Raw genomic sequence first — 25,134 nt, 5'->3', positions numbered from 1 at the left:
TGTTTTGTTAAAATAGCGGAAAAGCAACCCTACATCGTAAAAGAATTAGCTAGCATAAAGCTGGTATAAAGATGAAGAAAAGAAGAAATACAATTAGAATCTGATAAATAAACCCTCCAAAAAATTATTTAACTCAAGAAGGCACAAAGCCAAGCATGTACATTCCAGACCAATTCAATTGATAAGAAAAAATTTGACCATCTACAATTTTTTTCTAATCAGATGAATTTATTCTCAGCTTGATTCACTATTTGACCTTTTAAATTAAGTTTCAAAGATATCATAATTTCATCATCTATCAAAAATATAACTAACATTTCCAATTTTTGTTTTTTAATTTTAATTAATATTTTTGAGTTTTATTTTCATCGAAAAAAATACAGGAATTTCTATCTTCTTGAAATTTTAAATCGATTCCTTTATTTTGTTTTGTTGCATATTTTGAAAACAAGAATGAATGAAAAATGTTCATGGACATTTTTTTTCTAGATCCAAAATTAGAGGTAACATAAAAAAAATGTACAGCGTTATCATTAGATTTTCTTTTCGTCCAATTATTTTGATGAGTTTCTACTTTTAAAAATGATAGAAATTAAATGCACAGTACTTTATTCAAACGTCAAACGCACAAAAGTGTTTGATTTTAAAACTGGACAGTCTAAGTCAAGGTATAGATTTGAATTTCAAGAAAACTAGTTACGTTTTAGTTTTCATTTCGTATTTTTTTTGGCACCTACTTTTTGAAATGTTTTTGGAAAGATGCAGAAAAATTTTGGAATTTTTTAATTCCAAAAGAAAAAAAATGTTTCTACGTGTTTTTGAGTCAGGGGTGATTTGTTTTTGATTTTTTTTTATTTATTAATTTATTAAATTAAATAATACAGAACATTATTATTTTTACTGTGGAAATTGAAATAATTGAAATACTATGAATAGGTACACGATTTCTTTTATACTGAACCTTAAAATTTTAATAAAGCACGCGTTCTTTACTTTTTTTACTTTATTTTACTTTATTATATTTTTTTTATTGGGTAAATATGCAAAAAAGGTTCTTGTAAACTGATTAAAACTTAAAACTAACTATTAACTTTGTATTGGACTAAGTTTTTAAGTGCGTAATACAATGTTTTAAATAAGAAATTGTTACTTGTTTTTAAAACATAATTCCTAGTTAACTAAATACTTATAATTCTCCAACTTAAAACTCTACGGTTTAAGTGCGAAAAAACCGTAATATCGAAGCATTGACTTTTATATGTGTTGTCATGGTAACAGGTTAGTCAATTGCACCACAATGGTTTTTATCAAAGTGAACCGAAAGTTGTAGAAATAAGTTTACAAAGTTTGAATTCATAATTTTGTACTTGATTTGAGCCTAAAACTCCAAATAACGAATCATGGTAGAACCTTAAAAATGAGAAATTGCGGTTTGTAAATTCATAATTGTCGCCAAACTACTCAAACTTATTTTTTTTTTTTGCTCAAGTTTGGAGCTTAAAACTTAAAAAATTAAGTTCGTAATTCTAAGTTTTGACTTTTAAAGTTCATAAAACGAAAATTTTATTTTTTAACTTGAATTGTCGAGTTGTAAACCACGAATTTTGTGAAATTCTCGTTGTAGTTTGCATGTTAAAACTTTATATTTTTAAGTTGGGGTTTCTAAGTTATAACATATTGATTCATAGTGATTTTGAAAACTTAATTCTTCCACTTGAGTACTTAAAAAAATAAATTTCGTAGTTTTGTGCTTGGAATTTTGCATTTAATTGGGAATTTCAATTTTGAAACTTAATACCTCCAGTTTTAAGTTTTCTTAGGTAGTCTATAAGTTTGAATGTAAATATGAAAATTAGACCTAATAGTGCTGTTTTATTATGTCCCAAAAATCCATTAAGACTGTACAATTTACTAGAGCATTTTTCATTTTACAAGCGGTTCCAAAGTTAATATTTTTGCACATTTTTTTTAACTTAATTTTTCTAAGTTTTGCGATTTCAATTGTTTTTTTTTCTGGACGTGAGTATAAGCGTGTCTATCGAACCCCAGCTGCCATAAACTTTTATTGACCAGATAACACTTGTTATCAATCGCAAATATAATAAAATTCGGCTTTCGTCTTAATTGCGTGGAATTCCAAAACCGCTCAATTTATTTTAAAACGCGAAATGGTCCGTCGTCCTGACTCGGGTCATCTTTTAATGGATCTCCATTAAAAAGTCGGAGAACGTTGTAAAGTACAGAGGTTATTTCGGAGGCCATCGAGTCTCATCGAACTGTTCTGGTCCAGATTCTTGATAATATAACAGGTTGGGCCGCCAATTAGGAGATGTCCCCGGGTCACAGACTCCGGACCCCGCAGCCCCCCGGTGCCCACACAGGAAGCCCGGCACCCCACAAAGCTGCGCCAATTTCCAACTTTCCTCGTCACCTCTAACTTGCCAACAATGCGAAAAATGCGCCAAAGTGTGGCCGGGCCATAACTCACTTTAACAAGGTAATTAAAAGCAATCGGAGATTAGCATGTGAATAGAGGTGGGATCCAGGAGCTGCCGAATGCCGATTTCCAGCGTTATCAGAGTGTATCGCGGGCAAAAACTCGTCATAACTCTGGTGCAAGAACCCAGATGACCTTCCTGTTGAGAACATGTAAGTAATTAGTGGTTGAGTGTCTTCGACCATCCGTTGCAGCGAGTGGTTGGTGTCCGGACAGCATCCTGCGGTCGCAGCAGTTGCTGACTACTAAAAAGAAGCGAGGCCGACCACCGGTTGTCGGTTGACCAGAGGCGGTCTTCGCAGGCAGCACCAGCACCAAGACAGTGGGCAGCGTGACCGCGCTAGATAATGCCCCGCTTCCGGTGACCTGCGTAACTTATTTTGCTCGACATTCAGCGCTCGGATTGCTAATATTCGATGATTGGAAGCCGTCTCACGCCATCTACTAAACTAATTATGTCTTGCTGCTGCCGGAAGGGGTGAAGTGAGATACCGAGGCCCGATAAGGAAATGCCACACTATGACAAATCGAAAAGAATGCGAGAAAAACGAAGAGGAAATAATCATACGTGCACTAAGCGCAATTATAGGCCGTTCCTAACTGCCGCTATCTCATTTGACGACAAACGCTACACTCGACTGCTACTCGTTGCAAAATTATATGTTTTTCAAGGCATTTTATTATCATACTCTAATTCGTACTTAAAACTATAAATAAAACCCCCAAGGCTTAAAACTTCCATCTATCTTTTCCACTTATTGGCAATTCCCGATTTGAAATTCCATCATCCGAACTTAAAATTGACAAATTTAAGTACAAATTCAAAGTACAGAACTTAAAAACTTCAACCCAAATCTTGAAATTTCGTGTTAGAATAACTCGTGAAGTTATAATTTCCGCGTATGAACTTAAAATTTTTGGTTTACAACATGAAATTCCCTACATTATTGGGAATTTTAAGTTTTAAATCAAAGAATTTTGTTTTTCTAAAAAGTCAGAAATGTTACACTGAATTTAAAACTCCGATAGTTCAAACTTTAAACACAAAAATGTGGTAGAACTTCAAAAATTACAACCCTACTTTCTTTTACTATAACTGAAGCATAAGACTTAAAACTGCATGATATTCTAAGTATTCAACGAAAAAAAGGCTCTTGTGAACTGATTGAAACTTGAAACTACCTCACGATTTCGTATCGGACTTTTGACTCCTAAATTTTTAAGTGCGTATTTTCGTGTTTTAAATAGGAACTTGATATCTGTTTTCAGTTCTTACTACTGGACTTAAAACTTTCGGGTTTAAGTATGAAAGCATTGCAGTCTCGAAGGCAAAATTTACAATTTTAAGTTAAAATTTTTACGAGAGATAAAATTGCTAATAAATTTAGAGACTAAAACTTAAAACTCCAGCTTTTCATTACCGTCGTAATTAAAAATGAAAAATTGCAGCTTGTAAATTTATAATTGTCACCGAAATACTCGAACTTTTGTATTTTTTTAATTTCGAGTTAGAAACTACGAAGTTTATGAAACTGTAGTGTAGTCTGCAACTTAAAACTTTATATTTTTAAGTTGGAATTTCTACGTTATAACAAATTTATTCAAAGGAGTTTTCAAAATTCAGAATTGCCAGGTGTGTAGTTGAAAAGTTATACTTTCGTGTTTGGAAGTTTGTAATTAATTAAGAATTTCGATTCTCAAACTTAATATCTTCAGGTTTAAGTATTAAATAATACGCAATTTAATAAAAAAACTTAGTTCTACAGGAACCAATGCATTAAACTTTTATATTTAGAATTACGATTTAATATTTGCCATTGGTATAAAGTTCTAGAGTCGTCTAAAACTTAAAACTCTAACTTATGAATTTCGAAATCATGACAGAGATGTAAAAATGGGAAATAGCAGCTTGTAAATATATCATTTTAACCCAAATACGGGAACTTCGATATTCTTTACCTAAAATTTTAAGTTTTAAAACTTATAACTGTAAAATTAAAACCTCAGATGCAAAGGTTTTTACATAAGATTTACGTAAACAAGAAATTTTAATAAGAAATCATGAATTTCACTTTGTGAATTTATAGTTTCTTTTGAATTTTTTACCTTTAAACCTTAAGTTCCAAGTTGGGGTTTCCAAGTTTTAAGTTCGAAACTCATACCTTCTTCTTAAATGTAGAAAATCACGACTTCCACTACTTGGACTTAAAACTACCAGGTTTAATTACAAAATTCTTGTTTTCAATAATAAAATCTTCAAGTTTGCAAACTTAAAACTGCAGTTTTAAGTTTTAAATACAAAGTTTTATACGTAAAATTGACGTAAACTGAAAATTCAACTCGTGAATTTATAGTTCCTACTTACGTTTTGCAACTTAAAACTCTAAGTTTTTATTTATATTCGAGCTTAAAACTGTAAACTCCGACTTTTGAAAAAAATTCTTGAACTTCAAAACTTGAAGACGCAACTTCATATTCCAGCTTTAAAAATATTACATAAATTCATAATGTCTTCTGTACAAAACCAAGTATGGAACTTAAAACTGCAAATATGTAGTCCTGAATTTTTAACTTCAGGCGCAAAATTTCTATAAACTGTTGAATTGTCAAAAAAAATAAAAAATGTGCACTAAAGCCTGATTATTTGGCGATTTTCTTATCAGAAAATTGCCCAAAAATGGTCGTAAAAGTAAATTTTTATATAATTTCTTTTCTGGTGCTGATCTCGGCGGTTTTAGACCGCTCTGGTGATCGTAAAGCAAGAAAAAGCAAAAATCTGCTCTCATTTTTTGCGCCCTGTAATAAAATTCCGTTGAGCCATGAATCACATTAACCTGAAGAAGTCCGCCCGTAGTCATATTGTCATTTGACAAACAAGTCATAAACTAAATTACTCGCAATAAATCAAAAAAGTATTATTTTGCCGCGTTGCCATGTTTAATAATAATGTGTTCGGTCAATAGCCACAGCAAAGCAAGTAGAATAATAGCACCTCGAGCACATTTTCGTGATTTATAACACCTGATTTAGTTTATGGTTTGTTTGTTACGAACGGCAGGGGCACCACACTCCCAGTACTTCTTTCATCCCACTGGACACTTTCGGGATTCTGTACATAACTTCTTCAAGATCTTATCGCCGGTAATTTCTCCTCGCTAATCACAATAATTTATAAGCGCCACAAATGAGATTCTCAACTTATCTCGCCAAAACCTCGCCGATTTCCAAACAATCATTGCATGTTAAAGTGGGCGCAAAAATCCAAAGCCAGCCAGGATGGCTCCCACACTTTTTCCTCCGGAAAAAATTCAGCGGCGATAAATTAAAAACTCATTTCGAGCGGATCAGAAAAACGTTTTAACTTTCATCAGATCGAAGCACTTGAAATAAATTAGACTTATGCAAACGCTCGATCAGATCTTTGACTTTTAAAGAGTTTTGGAAACGCGGGGTCGCGACACCTTTTAGGCGATTTCATGGCCTGCTTGACGCAAAGGCGAGCAGGTGGAACAGGTCGCTCCAACACTTTCATTTTAAGAAATGTCGAAAGTGGAGCAATTGATAGGCGATTCAAAAATCACAACATTGACCAATTTGTCCTGGAAAATGGTTGTGGAAATTGCCAGGTCGTGCGGTCACTCCTCCTGGTCCAGATCTCAGCGCGTCGCTTGATAAAAAATTGAGAATTCCGGGGCTGACAGTGAAATATTCGTTTGATTTTTGACAACACTTCTATAAATATACAGCTTTCGGAATTATATCACCAATAAAATATTCAAAATAGCAGTAAAAGTTGTTTTTAAACGAGCGCGGACTTCTTCTGTTACATTTCCAACAGTTAGACGCGCTAATGTATGGATATCTCCTTGTTTATCCTTTTTCTGATCAACTGGGAATTGTTGTAATGCGAGATTTGCCATAAATTTCAGAGGCGGATTGAGACATTCATTCGCCACATCAATTAATCGACAATTCCGCTCATTTTTCATTTTTATCCGATGATCGTTCGAAGGAAACCTTCCCAGTTACTCCACATTGTCATTGACAATTAATTGACGTCATGTGCGGGAAATCCAGATTTATTAACTTTTTTTGTTCTTACATAATGCAGTGTTTACGCCAGAAAATCAAAAGTTTCGAATTCAGATCAAGTGTTTGTCGCCTCGTTCGTCATAAACCGATCCGGAACACGTGCCGTTAGCTCGAAATTAAAAACAAAGCCAGTTCCTGGTTCGGCCTCTTCGATCTCTTGACCTTAATCCCAATGGTATTAATTAGTTAGGTGAATGTCAGGGCTGGGTAAATAATCTGGTTTTGTGGTGGAGCCCACGGTACAAAAAACCAGTGGGAAATGGCTTTATTCGAACGGACGGTCTAATGGATGGTGGACGATTGTTGGCTTTGTAATCGGAATTTATTTTTTCCATCAGCGATTTGAATAATTCGGTGAATTAATGCCGAAACGTAATCGGGCAATAAATGAGCCGGATTTTTCACATAGTCCGCATTCGTACCAAGGAAATATCTCTATAACTGGGAAAACGCAACTTTTGGAAGATTTCAATTTATTTGAATTCGCTTGGATGCAATTTCTCATTGAGTTCCAGTCCGAATTCACAAAAATTCAGAAACTCGAACTTAAAACTCCAAATTTTAAGTACGAAATTATGAAATAACAGGAACGTTTAAATCTCGATTCTTCGTACTTCCAAGAAAAAATCAAAACTTCGAATTCTGAATTCCAAAATCTTCTTTACACGGAATTCTAAGTTTAAACTTAAAAATTTAAACTTATGTAAACGTAAAATAGGTTCGTAAAAGCTAATCATTTGACTTAGGTACTGAGAAATCTGGGTTTGCACTTTCAAATCCTAAATTTTTAAGTTGGGAGTTTTGATTTTTAAGTTTAAAATTTGTACTTAGAATGAGTAAAAAAATTCTTACAATTTCCACTTCTGAGGTGCTTTTCAAATTGATGAAGTATCAAACTTATTACCAAATTTCGATCATTAAACTCTATTAAAATGAAAACTTCCAAATTACCGTAAATTCAATTTTTAAGTTGGAAATTTATGCTTAATTTATTAAGCTCTGAAAATTTTAACTTCCTATACCAACGCAAATTCTGTTCCAAAGTTCAAAATTTATTATTTTAAATAAAAACCGAAAACTAGCAAATTACCGAGAATTTTGGATTTCTACCTTAAAATTTTGAATTTTTAAGTTGAGTTTTTCAATGCTTAAGTTGGAAATTTATAGTTATTATAACCTTTAATCTTGAATTCCTATACCTACACCAACTTAAAATTCCAAAGTTTAAGTATGAAATCTTTGACTTTCAATAAAACAGTTCTGATCCTAAATACAAAATTAATGTTTTCAAATTAGAATTTTGGGTTTGCAATTTCTTTTAAGTTGGTTTTTATAATTTTTAAGTTGGAAATGCGTAGTTAGAAGAATTCTCACAATTCCCATTTGTGAATTCAAATACGCGAACTTAAGATTCTTAAGTTTAGTTTAAGTAGAAAATTCATTTGGTTTATAAAAAGTTCGTACCTAAAATATGTTTAAAATAGACTATTTTACCACACAAAAATAAAAATTTTGAAATTACCGAAAATCCTGGGATTGCACTTAAAAATCTTGAGTTTTTAAGTTATGATTTTTAGGTTTTAAGTCGGATCTAACGAATTCCGTACTTAAAACTTGCTCTTTAGTTTTTTGAACTGAAGGGGCAAAGTTTATTACGTATTTTATATTTTCATTATTATTCAGTTTTAGTAAATACAGAATTACAACTTTGGTACTTAAAAATCTAAGTTTGACTTAAAACCGTCAAATTCACATTCAAAAGTTTGAATTCTAGTAGAGCTTTATTAAAAATGCAGTAATAGTAGGTAAATTCATAACTTAACTCAAACTTGTTAACACGGAATTTCACGTCTAGAACTTAAAACTGATAAATTGAAGTAGAAATTTCGAATAGAAATTATTTCGTTAAACGCCTTCAAACGAAAACAGGTGGTACCGATCTGATGCCAACTGATTTCTTGTGTTTGAACAATGGATTAATAATAGTACTATAAATAGTCCAAATTTGAAGTTAGCGCCTTATTTGTATATTTTCAATATTTTTAGTACCAATGGTACCAAGAGAGCAAAAATGTGATCTCTGTGTTGGAATTTACTCCAAATATTTGGTAGAACTGTTGCCTATTAATAAACTTGATCAGCTTTCTATTCCTCGTCCATTTCAATTAGTACTACCTTGTACCTTTACCCCGAAAATTGATTATCTTATTTGTTCAAGTCCATCTCGCTCTAATTTCCAATAATTAACCCGTTACAAATCTTCCACCACAAAATAAACGCGTCCGAGATTCGATGGTACCACCGATTAGTTTTCTCTTTCTTTCTCACGTATTTCCCTTAACCCAAACTGAAAACCTCCCGTCGTTTTCTATCGTCACTTTTATCTCTCTTGGTGCACTAGTTTTTTCTCTTTTTACCATCCATGTACCTGTTTTGTTGACCAATAAGCTACTGTCGTGTCGTTCGTTTCACTCCAACTAGTTTGTTTTCGGTGTATCGTTAGCTCTGTTTGCGACTTTGTCGACAGGTAAGGTCAAATTTTCGCAATGGGGACCATCAGGCCCCAAATTTGACCTCATGGTACTAGTGCCCATTGGGTGGTGGGAGTTGTCACCGTCCCATGCCGCCGCCTACTGGTCTCTATGGTGAATGACAGCGCGGTGAGTGGTGGCGACCGATTCCAAAGCAGAGCACTCTTGATCAGTGCGCGCCGAGGCCGTCCATGGCCAACTATCTCACCTGACTTGCACCTGCCGTGGTCACAAGATCGGTGACTCGCGCTGTGACCCTTTGTGATGATTGTGATGTGAACCTGTCACTTGGTGACCTGACCCAGTGCTAGAGTGAAATGTGGGCATAAGGACTAAGGGATGGATACGGAAAGTCCGGTCGTCTGGCCCTCTTGGTGCTACTCAGGTTGGTCGCGTTTTTGGTACCAGTGACAACCATTTAAACCAGTGTTAATTTAATTAAAGCCACAGGTGGGCCCAGCTCATTTATCTAAACGATTATCTGGTACCACTCAAGCTCAATTTAGGAATTCCACCATAGACCGAATAAATTCTTACAATATTTGAATTTTTCGTGACTTTATGGTTCTTGGGCAGGTATAGTGCCTAAACAAACTGGGGGGTCACTTCCCAAAATTCCACAATGGGGTTTATTAGGGGCAATAGTACCACCCCCATGACTTTATTAAGTACCGATCGGCTCTCCATCAACTAGTAAAAGTGAAATAATCACGTGGATGCGAACTTTCAGCTTCATTATATCATTCAATAACGTATCAAGAGCCATTTCATGGAAGATAAGGCGCTTGAATCACGCAATTTACTCGCATAATGACAGCGGAGTGGTTTAGACCAAAAAGTGGACAGTTCACTTCAAGTAAACTAATTACGCGTTGCCTTCACCTCGATTCGAAAACGACACTTTTCGGAACAAGACTGTTATTAGAATCGAAGGTCGGGCGCGTTGATTTGTTGATTTTTCGAATCAAAATCATCCGAAGATTGTGAGGTCATTCCGCAATAAAGCGTTTTGTTATTGGATATTGCTAAAGCATGATGAGGCACAATCCGAATGAAAAAACCATTCAGAAGCATACATCTTCACAATCCGTGACAATTTCAAATAAACGTCGGATTGCTATAATTGGAATTTGTAACAAAATGGCGACTGGGATAAGTGCGAAAAATGATAGTGATGGCTTGCAGAAATCAAACGCAACAATAGACTTTTTCATTTATTAACAAATTCAAGAGAAATAATAGTAATGACACAATGGCACCGCAACCTATCGATACTTTCAAAAATTTTCAAAAAATTCTAAAAATCAATTAATTTTTATTTTGAAACAATCACCTGTTCCCAAAAAGTCAATTTGGCTTTAGATGCACAAACAATTTGTTCAGAGATAGCCTTTCCAGTTGCCATTACAATAGATTTGGTGTCCCTCATGGATCCGTCTTAGGACCTCTACTATTTTTAACTTATACAAATGATCTTCCAAAAGCAACACGTCTTAATATATATTATCAACAGATGATAGCACGATTGTAGACAGTCACAGTGATGTTAAATCATTACATAATATTGCCTTATCTTTGGACAAAAAAATCAAAATATGATTTGAAACAAATAGTCTATCTCTTAATGAAGACAAAAGTTACTTAATACATTTTCGTTACAGAATTTCGTTGAATTAGGTCTTTATATTGATAATAAAGTCACTTGGGAAAATTATATAACATATACAGGGTGTCCATTTTTTGAGGCCCACCCTGGGGATCTCAGTTATTATAAGAGATACGAGGTCGGTTAAATTAGGGCAAATTTGCGCATTTTTATGCTGAACAATTATGTGAAAGAAAATTTGATGTGTCATTTTTAGTTTGTGGATTATTCGAAAAAAAAAACGGAAATTTCTAGTTTTCGTTTTTATTTTATCAAGCGAAAACCAGGAGAACTAGACTTTTTTAACTAAAACGTTCTTTTGGCACTTTTTTACAAGCAATCTAAATCTGTCATCGTATTTTCCAAGGCGTTCTTAATGTCAAAGTTACAACACCCAACTTTGGTTTTTCTTATGGAAGCAATATTCGTTTTTTGTATTTTTGAAAAATGTTTTTCTTCCTGATTAGAACGATGTATCACATGATATCATCGAATCTTACATACTGATCAAAATGGCGAAAAAATCATTTTTGCGAAGAGTGCTCTGGAAAAAACGCCAATAATTTTGTTTTTAAACAAACTAGATTTTGGAGGTTTAACTGAATTTAAATCTGGAAGGTTCACTTTTCTGCCAAGACAAACGTAAAAATTTTGCTCGCATATTTAACAGAACTGTAAAGATATAGATTGTTAAACAATTTTTTTTGCGTTTTTTCCAAAGCACTCTTTGCAAAAACGCTTTTTTCTTAATTTTAAGACTGTTCAAAAATACGAGTAGCAAATATGGCGTCCATAAGAAAAACCAAAATTGTAACTCTGACATCTAGAACGCCTTGGAAAAGGAGATGACAGTTTTAGATTTTTCTCAATAATTTAAAAACTAAAAATGACACATCTTTTCTTTAAGATAATTGTTCAAGCATTTCCTTACAATAACTGAGATCTCCGTGGTGGAGCTCAGAAAACGGACACCCTGTATTAGAGTTGTGTAAATGCCGCTGTTGTATTTTAACATGAATAGAGATTATAATTAATTCGAAATTCGGCATAAAATTTGGACGCTTGTGGCCATTTCGTTGCGTGCGCTCGCATTGAAATCTCTCCACCTCGGAACAGTTAAACAAACAGATCGTCGTTGACAGATGGACAGCGTTCGAGGCCCTTTCCACAATAGGCGAGGGTTAACGGACGCGAAAATCGTACAAAAAGCTAGCCAAAGAAGAAGCGCTTGTTTATTAATTGCGTTTCATCGCTGCTTAATTGTATGACGTAAACGTGCGTGTGAATTATATACAGAGTGGAGGTTTTTGACGCGAATGATACATCACGAAGGTGTTGTATGGAGGCTAATTTAGAGATGTTGCCTTTCATGGACAAGAGACAGTTAACAACATAACAGCTTGTTTCCAGTTTTGTAATCTTTAGAAGCCCTAAAACACGACATAAAACGAAAAATAAGTACCCACTATGAGAACGGTTCAGGATTGAATTGCAAATTGTGGTGCATCTATAAATTATAATAATTGCCATTACTAATTTATTCGCATATTTATCGACTCATTTATTGGATTAATGCACCGAACAGAAGTTTTTTTCTAGAAAAAAATGCTCAAATAACCGATCTCTTTGAATTATCAGAATTAAAACAGTTCAGTGTTTATCAAATTATTCTCTCTTTTGTAGCTGTATTGTTTATTAAGTAAGGTAATTGGAGATATTAAAAAAATAAGAGACTATTTATGACATTATCGACCACGTGGCGAAAATTTTTTTTGTCTGAATGCTGTGCTAAAGATGATAAAATCACCTTTTTCTTTATTCTGACCTCAAAAGCGACTATTTAATCACCAATTTAAGTGAAAACACTTGATTTTTCACCTTCTTGCATAAAAACAACAAAAATTGCTATCAAAAACTTAAAATCATTTTAGAGTGTTTGAAAAAAATACACAAACGTTTCAATGATTAATTTGGTTGAAATAACTTAATTTCGAAAAACTTTTTGACAATTTGGAAAGATAACATGATGGCAATTATTAGGTGGGCAGTAGTCGTTATCTAAAAGTAAATCGGACAAAATTATTAAAAAAATGCTATATGCACCTCACATTTGGCTATTAAGGCACTCGTCTAAGGCTCGTTGCATAAAATGCTATAATTTGTATCTCAAAAAATAATTACCATGCAGAACTTAGCATTTTCAGCGTACTTTTTTCCCTATGTATGTGATTTTTTTCAAAAATTTTCTACATAATTTCTTACAATAATGTTACTATTTGTTAGTTATTACTAAATCATTAAAAAAACATTATAATTTCTTCATATTATTCTAAAATAAACGGTACAGAAGTAGTCTGACATCTAAAAGTAAATCAGATATTTAAAAAAAATGTAATTTTTTGTAGAAAAAATAGTGTATGCACCTCACATTTGGCTGTTAAGACACTTGTACTCGTTGTGACACTCGTCTACGGTTCGTTACACAAAATACAAATACTATTAAAAACTAATTATCACTCAGAATTTAGCATTTTCAGTATAATTTGTTTTCTCTATGTATTTATGTGATTTTTTCCAAAAATTTTCTACAATAATTTTTACAATAATTGTATTATTAGTTAGTTAATACTAAGTCACAATAAAAAAATATTATTTCTTTATGTTATTCTAAAACAAACGGTAAAGAAATGTCTTTAACAGTAGTATAAAATGTATTTTTTGTAGAAAAAATAGTGTATGCACCTCACATTTGGGCAATAAAACACTCGTTTACGGCTCGTTGCATAAAATACTATAATATTGTATCTCAAAAACAAATTATCATCCGAAATCTAGCATTTTCAGCGTAATTTTTTCTCTCTATGTACGTGATTTTTTCCAAAATTTTTCTACATAATTTCTTACAATAATTTTATTGTTAGCTAGTTAATACTAAGCCAAAGCAAAATAGTTATTTATTTAACGAGTTTGAATGTAAATCGGACGTTTTATTTCACGACTGGAATATTAATCCACGAGCGAAAGCGAGTGGTTTAACATCCACGAGGTGAAATAAATGAACCGATTTACACGAAAACGAATTGAATTTTTCGAATTATAGTCAGCAAGGCTTATAATTGCTTTAATTCTGTTAAAAATATTGAGAAATGTCAAACAGTTGTCAAAACTTTCTTACACAGGAGAAATACCGTAAATTTTGACAGTATTGAAGAATAAATATGTTATTATTTTTTTATGTTATTCCAAACAAATCGTAAAGAAATGTCCCTAGCAGAATTTTTTTGATTTTGAAAAACACCTTTAGTAGACTCACCCAGTATTATAAAAACAACAAGAGTGAAGATCAAATGAAAATATAGCACGAAAAAAATTAACGAAATTGTTTAATCAGCTCTCCTGAATTTTTTTTGAGGTAGAATAATTCTGAGGCCACTCGAGACCACTTGATTCACTTTCACAAGTGCGTCTCAAAATTTGTTAAAACGCCTGATTTGGTGGAGAAATAGAGCAAGGACTTGGGTCAAAAAGTGCAGACTTTAACAATCGCTGTCAGTTAATCACAATTTCTGCGAAGATGTAACCGTTGAGATAAGCCAAATGTCCGTCGAGCGCTGTAATGCATCTCTAACTACCCATTGTGTGCGTGTAAGGTGTGAACTTGATGTCTTTTGTAACATTCTTGCAGATGTGTTCGCACATCTCCCGTACAAATTTTCGAATAAAAATCGTGCATTCCGTCATGTCCCGTCTTTAGGCCTGCACTCATCGAATATTTATTAGCCATCGGTCATGTCGGACACGTCCACTATTGACGTTCTTTGTGAGTGATAAAGTCGACGGATGGCACGCCAAGGAAGTGGTAGATCGCTACCGTCTGACATTTACAATAACTCCGCTCTTTCCAATGTCCATCCTGTCTGCCCAGCGCATAACAATCGCGCTAGCTGAATGTCAACAATGCCCTCTCGAGCACTCGAAAATTCACATGACCTCTGGCCGCCACACAAAGCGCCTTTTATTTTTTTCCAATAACACTCACTAAAAGAACAGTGATGGAGTGTGACATAGTGCGATTTATTCAAATTCGACACTCCGTTACAGCGCTTAGTCACTGCGAAAACAAAGTTGGTAATTAGAGAGTGGATGGCGTACAGAAAGAAGGTACAAGAGGGCCGGGATACGTTCACTATTAATTCACTCCCTGGCATTTTTATGCTGCAACTATTTATGCTCAAACTCCGTTAACTTTTACTAAATGGCGTTAATAAATTTGAGGATGAGGAGTTAATGTCTGGTAATGGCGGTGCTAAATTGACGGAATTAAACTAAATGGACATGCGGACTGACTAGGAAACTTTCAGTAATGCACGCTTTATACAACTTTATTTATTGCGATTATTTTATTTATATGAACTGCTGAGTGAGAGGACGACGTGGGAAAATGCACAAAATATCAATTTATCAATTGGGGGAAAACCCATTTCTGCATCATATTTTCAGATTTAATCGGCAAAGACAATATTGCTATGCTCTTTTGGACAAACATTTTAATCGTTTTTATTTTGCTCAATTAAATGCCGAGATCGTAAAGGTGGTTTATTGCTTATTAAAGACAGGCTAATTTTAATTTTACATTGACTTAGGTATTTGAGCTGATGAAAAGATAAAAAACCTTAGAACATCCACAAAATGATTCGAGATGTTTTTGTTTTTTTTTTTTTGATTAGTGAAATATGTCAGATGTCTCTTAAAAAAATATTTTTTCGAAAATTCCATTGGAAAATATGAAAAAGAAAAAGAAAAAACTACCAAGTGAAATGCTAGCTAGATTAGTTTGATGATTTTTAATGTTTTGGAATTATAACTTTTGTTGTGAATTAAATAAAGTAAAATAAAAAGTTTTTACAAAAAAGTTTTACCAAAAAATTCTATTGAGAAATACCTTGAAAATGATTTTACTCTATGTATTATCTTTAATTTAAATTTATGTTAATTTTGTGACGTCTGTAAAATACTCTGCGTTAATAAAATATTATTTTCTTCGGTTCTATAATTAATCACGCATAACTAATAATAAAAGGGAGGGGAAAAGTAATTTTTTGAAGACCAGTCTAAAGGTTTTTTTTTGTTGAAATAGAACCAAGAATTGTAAAATCGTTCGATTTGTTGAATGAAAACTTGGTTTATTTAAGAACTCTTTTTTGATCCAGAAAATCACAAAACTAGGTGTTTTTTTCGACATATTTGGGTAAAAATATTTTAAATAAAAATAAAATAATAAAAAAAGATTTGTCTCTGTTATTTTGGCTTGTTTTTTTCAAGAATTGTAGCCTAAATGACAGAGCGTGTTAGATTTGTTAAGAAAAACTTTACTTATTTTAAAAGATTCTGCGTGATTCACAGAGAAAATCACAAAAATAGTTTCTAAATTAAAATTTTCAGCTAAGTTCCTTCGACTTACGGCCGCTTTATCACAAGAATAAATTTCAAAAATACATTGTAGTAATTATATTTATTATTTAAATTTTTGGCCATCAAATCCTAATTTTTTATTCAAAAAAAAAACGTGTGATAGCCAAAAAAATTTAGTAGCAAACACTAAAATCTCTCTTAACGGACATCTCTGTCACACGGACATTTTTTGTTAGCCCCGTCTTGAGATAACGTATTTTAAATAGTATATTTTCTCTTTTGAACGGACACTCCAATAAGCGGACGCGTATAATGCATCGTTAAAATCAAAATCTCTCTCTTAAGCGGACAGTCTCTCATGCGGGCGTGTCTTGTTATTATGACAAAACCGGAAGAAACCAAAACAAACCAAGTGTAGGAAATTCACAAAGACATGAAGTAAGTAATATTGATGAACATTTTTTTTTTCAAGAAATAGTTGATAAGTATTGTTATTTTACTAAATAATATCATGTTACTAACTCTTTCATAAATTAATTTAGTTTGTGTCTATTACAGCTCCATTAACCGGACAAAAAAGGTGTTACCGTCGGTGTCCGCTTATTGGAAATTTAACTATAAATCCAAAAAAATGTTCAAAATTTAACTAATTTTTAGTGTAATTATACTAAAAATAACTTATTCAATTATTCAATTTGCAAAAAATGTAAAAACTTTTAAAATAAGCTTTAAAATTATTCTACAAACACCAAAAGTAAGAAATAAAAAATTGCCGATCAGAAGCATTTTTGTCAAGAATAAGTTTCATTAAAAATGTACTCGCACTAAAAATATCGGCAACCACAGGATTCTAGCTCAAAAAATGATCCAATTTCATGGTTATTGCCCCAGTAACGGTGCAATTTACCACCAAAAAAAATCGCAGTTTTTTGTCCTTTTCACTAGAATTTGCTCAAATTCCAAATTGTTATTTTGGAAAATTTCCGTCACTAAATAAGACACTTGACTTGGCCACCCTCCTGCGCCCATAAAATAAATACCCTGGATGGCCCGTTATTACCCATATTTAAAAGAACAATGACGGCACCTGACAGCCCCCTGCCGCCACAATCCCCGTAAAACCTCCAAACTTATGTTAAGCCTTAACCGACTCTCCCAATCCCCGAAAATTTCAGCGAAAAGCCGATTAACTTGTTCACCTGTCCACCCTCACAGCTAAGCCAAAATATCTTTTTCCTTGGAAATACCTCTCGGGATTGAGTTGTAGTTCCGTGCCAGTGAATAGAGTTACAACGTGTTGGTTTTACGGCGAATTAATCGCTCCCATGTTAATTTTAATAAACGCGTGGTGTAGAACAATAGTCGCGTCCAAACTCAGACTGATGTTATGGCCATAATCTGGTGTTAACTTATTTAAAAACAAGCGAAACGCCGAATAAATATTTATAAGTCGTTAGAGTGCCACAACTGGCGCGATTTTGCCGACTTTACTGTTACTTGAAGGATTTGGGTCGTCTTCAGGCCGCAAAATTGATAACAGCCATTCCTCTCGCAGTAAGTGCGGATTTCTGCCCAGCATGGGTCTGTGCGGCAATTAATCAGCTTCTGATCGAACAAATCGCGATTTATTTCCGTGTGGTTCCCACACGAATTTTCCTCCGCTTAATAGAGTCCTCTCGGGTTTTTTATTGGGCGTTATATAAATAATTTCAAGTTATTGGGCAATAAAACCTCGAGGATAGTGTCGTTTTCTCACTCGGGGTTGAGGTCAGCTACCTGCCTCACCTGGCATTCGGGTCGGGCAAAGAATGCACCGGCACCCTTCCCAGAAGGGTCACTGGGGTAGGGGTTCTGGGAAGGACGAACTACCACCGGAAATGGCGAAATCGCCCACCAAATGAACGAACCGATCAAAAATCTGTAATGCGATGCCGCTGTCGACGATATCACGTTAAATATTGATATTTCAAACTATTACGTATTTTTTCGAAATTATCTCTCCAATCTTTTTGAATACGAAATTAGGAAATTTCTACGCTTAGTAATTTTGAAACCCGATAGCTGTGGCCCATGTTAGGTGTTAAAATTAAAAAGATTGTACAATTTTATTCACGTGTGAAAAAACCCTCGCATTCCTGTCACAGCTCGCGTTTAATATGATAATTAAAAAACCGATTTAATTTTAATACAGATCCATAAATTCGTCGCCGTGACTTCCCAACGATCCTGATGATGTCACAAGCAGCCGAAACCGGTCGCCTGGCCACAAATATTCGCTGATTATTACGCTACCAATTTAATGACTCGGTGCAAGAAACCTCAAACAATAACAGAATCGTGATTTACGCTTAACATGAAATTAATTAAAACCGCTGTCATTTATTAAACGAGGTTAATTATTTTTAACGCTCTCATTATCCACACAAATACAATATATATATATATATATATATTTTAAAAGTCGCTACTGCGTTCCAGCCGCATGACAAATTGCGTCGTTTTGTTACCACAAACGGCACTATAACTCACACATAAAACAAAACCGGAGCAGGCGACCCAAAGATCAGATGGCCTTCCTACCTGGGCTATTAATCATAAACTAACCAAATAGTCGGTGGCGCATTAAGGCGGCGGTGGAAATTTTGGGGCGTTGGACCCCAAAAAATATTTTTTTTCCATTTTTTTTATTCATTTAATTTGCTTCTGTTATCCGAACGAACTGAAATTTTGCATACTTACGTAATCTCCGCGAAAATGCAATAATATTGAGTTCGCATAATAATTTATAGCCAATTATCAATACTTTGGCTCCTAATGAATACAAAGATAAATGCCATTCGATAGAGTAGTGAAGTTTGTTAAAGTAAAACCTATAAATGGTAAAACCTATCTTGAAGGTTTGAAAGTTACAAGCTGAAATTTTGCATACACACATTTTTGTTTATATGCATACCTATGTAATTATCTATCTTTCTTAATAAAATATCATAAAACTTTTTCGGTTTTTTCAAACTTTTACTTAAAAATTAACCCTTATGATTTCGTTATAACCGAGTTCTACTGTACTTATAAAACGCTGTATCAGGTATTTAACACCCACTTCTTAAGATAAATATCTGATATGCTATCTATGGATTAAAAACAATAAAATAAATAATAATAATAATATAATAAATAATAAATAATAAATAATAAATAATAAATAATAAATAATAAATAATAAATAATAAATAATAAATAATAAATAATAAATAATAAATAATAAATAACAAATAACAAATAATAAATAATAAAATAAATAAAAAATACTGTGTGTTCAAAAATTCTTTAGATCAACTCTTGCTGTGGAATTTACATTAACAGATTTTTATTGTCTTTGATAGATCGTTTTATTCTGTTAAAATGTCAAATGCGCTGTATTTTCGTATGTAGTAATCGTAAGAAATCAACATACGTTCAAAATTTCACAGCAAGAGTTGATCTAAAGACTTTTTGAACGCACTGTAGAATGAATTTTTTTATGTAAAAACAATTGGAATAAATTGATTTTTTCTAATTCGTTTTTTGCATTTTAATAGCTAATTTAAAAATGTCTGTCTAGGAGAGTTTTAGAAAGAAATTAAAGTGTATTTCGGAACTAGAAGTACTTATTCAACGAGCCTTGAAATCTATAGCGTCATTTTAAAAAAAATCCTCGAACAAGTCGATTTTATTTTTGTAAATGCTACATTTTGACACAATGATAACATTTTTGACGTCACTGGTTTCTGAATAATGACGCCGTTTTCGATTAAAGAAAAAAATTTAATATTTTAAGTACAAAAAATTGGAATAATAAACTTCAAAAAAAAAGAAAATAAAGTAAAAAAGAAAAAAGTATTGATAATTACACACAAAGAGCTTTAACTTTTTATATTTGCCTTATTTTCTACGGTGCGATTGTTTTTTCCCTTATTTTGAAAAATTACCATAACAAGAATGCGAATTTGATTTGTTGACTGTTTTTGGCAAAACTGTGGAGCGAGATTTTTGCCAAATTACAACCTGTTTCGGGTCCGAATAGCCACTGATCCGTGAAATCGTAAAAACTTGCAACTAAACTTTGGAATATTTTGCAGAGACAATTAATTAGTTTCTCACGAAAAGATCGGTTTTGCGCGACATGACCTCCCAAAGCTCTCTCCCGCTCATTATTTAATTGTACAAGCGTTTGGCGTGTCTACAGTAGCTCCCATCACATCTAAAGTAAAATTCCTCAATAGCAATCACGTCCTTGATCATATCCAGTTTTTCTTTTAGCATCGGTACAACCCGTAATTATAAGTATCTAATAAATTAAAAGGCGATACGTAGCCGCCCATCTAACGTATCTTCTGGTGTTGATTCCAGGCGAGACCGCAACAGAAGCCATCGATAGCAGTCCTCAATTACAAGCCAGCAAGCTGGTGAAGAAGCGCCGAATGGAGCGCACCATCACCAACAACAACAACCCCCCATCAACCCCCGACTATCACAATAACAACAACCACGTCAAAAACGAGAGACTGAGTCCGAGCACGCCGGACGTTTCCAGTCGCTCAAGATCTGTTACACCTTCGTCAAATTCGCACCCCGACACACCCCCAGCCGACAGCCACCCCCTGCCGCCGGTCTCCGGGAGGAACTACAGCGATTTCATGCGGAGTCTCGCCGCCAAATACAACAACACCAACCCCAATGAGTAAGAAACAACACTTTGTATAAGAAAAAAAATAAAAAAAAAAACAAATTTTTGCACCTTCTTTCACAACTAGTCACTGATTCATTTGAAAAAAAAAATTGCGCTTTTGCTGCTTGCATGGTTATACTGCGGTTATATAATTGTCCTTATATCACGGTTATGTTTTATTATCTAACCTTTATTTACACGTGGTTATAGTGCGGTTATACATCATTGGTTACATCACAATTATAAGTCGTTTCTTTAGATAACCGTTATATGTGCGTGGTTATGTTTCGTTATATAACCTTTATTTAGGCGAGGTTATATCGCGATTATGTCAAGTTATATAACTTTTATTTAGACGTGGTTATATTGCGGTTATTTAATTGTTATTATTTCTCGGTTATATCGTAATTATATTTCGTTATATAACCTTTATTTAGGCGTGGTTATATTGTGGTGATATAACTGTCCTTATATCTCGGTTATATCGCTATTATGTTTCGTTATATAACCTTATTCAGGCGTGGTTATACAGCGGTTATACAACTGCGGTTACGTCTCCATTATATTGCGTTTATTTTTATGTAGCTAACCGTTATATACGCGTGGTTATACTGCGGTTATGTTAATCAACTGTCCTTATATCTCGGTTATGTCTCGACTATGTAACTGCGGTTATATTATTTATTTAACTGTCCTTATTTTTCAGTTATATCGTAATTATATTTCGTTACATAACCTTTATTTAGGTGTGGTTATATCGTGGTGATCTAACTGTCCTTACATCTCGGTTACGTCGCTATTATGTTTCGTTATATAACCTTTATTCAGGCGTGGTTATACAGCGGTTATACAACTGCGGTTACGTCTCCATTATATTGCGTTTATTTTTATGTAGCTAACCGTTATATACGCGTGGTTATACTGCGGTTATGTTAATCAACTGTCCTTATATCTCGGTTATGTCGCGACTATGTAACCGCGGTTACATTATTTATTTAACTGTCCTTATTTCTCGGTTGTATCGTAATTATATTTCGTTATATAACCTTTATTTAGGCGTGGTTATATTGCGGTTATCTAAATGTCCTTATATCTCGGTTACGTCGCTATTATGTTTCGTTATATAACCTTTATTCAGGCGTGGTTATACTGCGGTTATACAACTGCGGTTACGTCTCCATTATATTGCGTTTATGTTTATGTAGCTAACCGTTATATACGCGTGGTTATATTGCGGTTGAGTTATTCAACTGTTCTTATATCTCGGTTATATCGCGACTATGTAACCGTGGTTATATTATTTATTTAACTGTCCTTATTTTTCAGTTATATCGTAATTATATTTCGTTATATAACCTTCATTTAGGTGTGGTTATATCGTGGTGATCTAACTGTTCTTATATCTCGGTTACATCGCTATTATGTTTCGTTATATAACCTTTATTCAGGCGTGGTTATACTGCGGTTATACAACTGCGGTTACGTCTCCATTATATTGCGATTATGTTTATGTAGCTAACCGTTATATAGGCGTGGTTATATTGCGGTTATGTTATTCAACTGTCCTTATATCTCGGTTATATTATTTATTTAACTGTTCTTATTTCTCGGTTATATCGTAATTATATTTCGTTATATAACCTTTATTTAGGCGTGGTTATATTTCGGTTATCTAACTGTCCTTATATTTCGATTATATCGCGATTACCTTTGGTTATATAACCTTTATTTAGGTTTGGTCATACTGCGGTTACATCTCAATTATACTGCGATTATGTTCTTTAGTTAACCTTTATATTGCGCTTATATGACCATTCTTATATTTCTTTTGTATGACATTCTGCCTAAGATTTATTGATAAAACCTATAGGTCACAAAATTTATTACAAATTGAACTTATAAATGGTGTTTTTATAGCAGTTATATAATGTTTTATATTATATATTATATATTATATATTATATATTATATATTATATATTATATATTATATATTATATATTATATATTCTACTAACGTATGAAACTTCAAGATCTGTTAAATTATAAGAACTTTATAACAATAAACTTACTTAGAAAATAGTGTAGAACAATTTTTTCTTAGTTATTTCAGTGCCGCCCGGAACGGCTTCCCCCCGCCACTTGACCCCCGTTTCAAGTCGAATTTCCCCAATCTGCTCCCAAGTCTCCCCAAAGAAGCGGAGAAGAAGAGCGATTTCAGCTCACTTCTCAACCCTTTTGCCAACACGTCAATGTTTCCCCCATTGATCGACATGTCCACGACGCAGACCTTGCTGGCCATGGTGCGGACGGCCAAAGAAGCCGAACTGCAAGGACTTCTCAAAAGTGTGAAAAGACAAGACGCCTCGTCTCCGTTGGACTTATCGGCGGCTGCGCCCCCCCTTAAAAGGCCTCGCATGAAAACGTCTTCGTCGAGTAGTCCCAGCACCGTGTCCAAAAGGGCGCAGTCCGAGAGTCCACGACTGCACGAGGACGTGTCCAGTTGGACAGTGGACGATGTGTGCAATTTCGTGTCGAGTATTGACATCTGTGCCGAATACGCCCAGGTAAGAATTTTGTACAGTCACAATCAAAAAAATGACACCCCTTAACGGGTTAGTCTTCGATTCTTTTTGATCGTGATTGTACATTAATAAGAACCACTCTCAATTTTTTTTAATTTTTTTTGTGAATGTTTTGGGTCGTTTTACACTAAAAAAATTATAGAAATATTTCGCAATAATTTTTTTCTGTTTCTGTTAATTTGTCAATTGCACACTCTGAAATTAATTACGTAAAGTATATGTTAGGAAAATTAGTATTGTAGTTTCAGGACTGCCTACTTTTCAGCTTAAATATCGATTTTTATCACGATTTCTGTAGCTCACGCGTATTTTTCACTTTTCCGAAAGTAGGGGTTGACCCTAGTTAATGAATATCGTGACTTCTCTCACTTTCCCAATTATCACGAAATATACTTTGGTGAAAAATGTATACGAAGCATCCAATTAAAGCCAATTTGAGCCGTAAGTAGCGGCACCTGAAGGCTGTCTGTGCGCTGGTAATTAATTACCAGTAATCAGTTCAGCCCGTCTCGAGCAGCCCATGGTCGAGTTGGTCTTCATAAAGCCGAGATAACCCATGGTAGATATCTCCCAACCCATGACCGGAACGGCGTTGCGGTTGAAATTCAATTGTATGACCATCCATCGGTCCGGTCCAGTAGGCCGCGTTCGTTGCCCGCTCACTTTGATTGGGTTTTTATGAAGACGCGCGTTTTTGTGATGGGAACAAGTCGTGTGAATTCACCAATTTTCAAATCTTACAATACCGGCACGAATCGGACCATTTCAAATGTATAGCAAAGTTATGGGCTTCCACAGTGCTACAGATGTGTTCGCGCGTAAACTCTTGTACGTGATAGCGAAGAAGCTCAAACGTGACTTATGCAACGGCGGGCTCTGCCACAAAAGAGCCACGATAACATCGCTAAACATCCAGCTCAAAAATCAAATTTATTGCGATTTCTGCGACTTTCCGGGCGTTTGGGCGCGATAGCGGTAAAGCTGCGCACTTCCGGGCATCGCACAGGAGCCGGAGTATCATGATTACATATTTAGTCCGCACTTTATGATCTACTGTATAAGGATGATTATAGCATTTCACTCGAGCGTGGAGTGAAAGGAGAGTTAATTTAATGATTTGTACGAAGGTGCTAGTTAAAACGTATAAATAATAATGAATCACGGACTGACCCTTGGGGATTTTAATTTGCTGCTTGCCAGCGATTTGCGCGGAGACTTCAACGTGCGCTCACGACGCAGTCAAAATCCGGGAATTCGTTTCGGCACGAAATGTTACATTCAATTAGGTTTAATTTGGCCGAATTAACTAATTGGAGTCGGATTTTTCGGGCAGCGTTGACTGTGAATTATACGGTTTTAAATTAAGGTAATGAATAGGAGCGGTGATTGATGACTGCGGTGATTAATTCGTAGTAGGTAAACAAAAATCAACGCCAATTGCAGCCGGTTCTTGTTACTTGAGACGGCTCTCGATGAGATAATCATTTTTCCGAGGGGAAACCTCTGCGGATTTTTTTTGTAAATCTGGAGATTTAGCAATTTGAGCTAAAAACTAATTTAATTTTTATCAAGAATTTTTCTTGAAGTAAGCAAAATACAGGTCAAACCTGGTTGTTTTTTAAACGGAACATGTTATAAGACAAATATTTTTTTTACTTCAAAATT

General features: G+C 34.1%; 1 protein-coding gene across 4 annotated transcripts in view; it reads left to right on the top strand.

Annotated features, from left to right (window-relative positions):
- The window catches only part of Samuel (SAM-motif ubiquitously expressed punctatedly localized protein), a 65,023-nt gene that overhangs the window by 24,396 nt on the left and 15,493 nt on the right, over window positions 1–25,134 (top strand). For 3 of the 4 annotated variants that reach the window (XM_008199132.3, XM_064357493.1, XM_015983017.2), the window contains 2 exons: window positions 20,567–20,897; window positions 22,989–23,451. In XM_008199132.3, coding sequence (XP_008197354.1) covers window positions 20,567–20,897; window positions 22,989–23,451 — 794 coding nt within the window. Of the gene's footprint in view, window positions 1–9,171; window positions 9,506–20,566; window positions 20,898–22,988; window positions 23,452–25,134 lie in introns of those variants that run through there. The other variant, XM_008199133.3, reaches the window with a different exon arrangement.

The sequence above is a fragment of the Tribolium castaneum genome, chromosome 6 (genome assembly GCF_031307605.1).
Source record: "Tribolium castaneum strain GA2 chromosome 6, icTriCast1.1, whole genome shotgun sequence".
Lineage (NCBI taxonomy): Eukaryota > Metazoa > Arthropoda > Insecta > Coleoptera > Tenebrionidae > Tribolium > Tribolium castaneum.
Note: the sequence above shows the minus strand (reverse complement) of the source record. Positions and strands in the feature narration are given on the sequence as shown.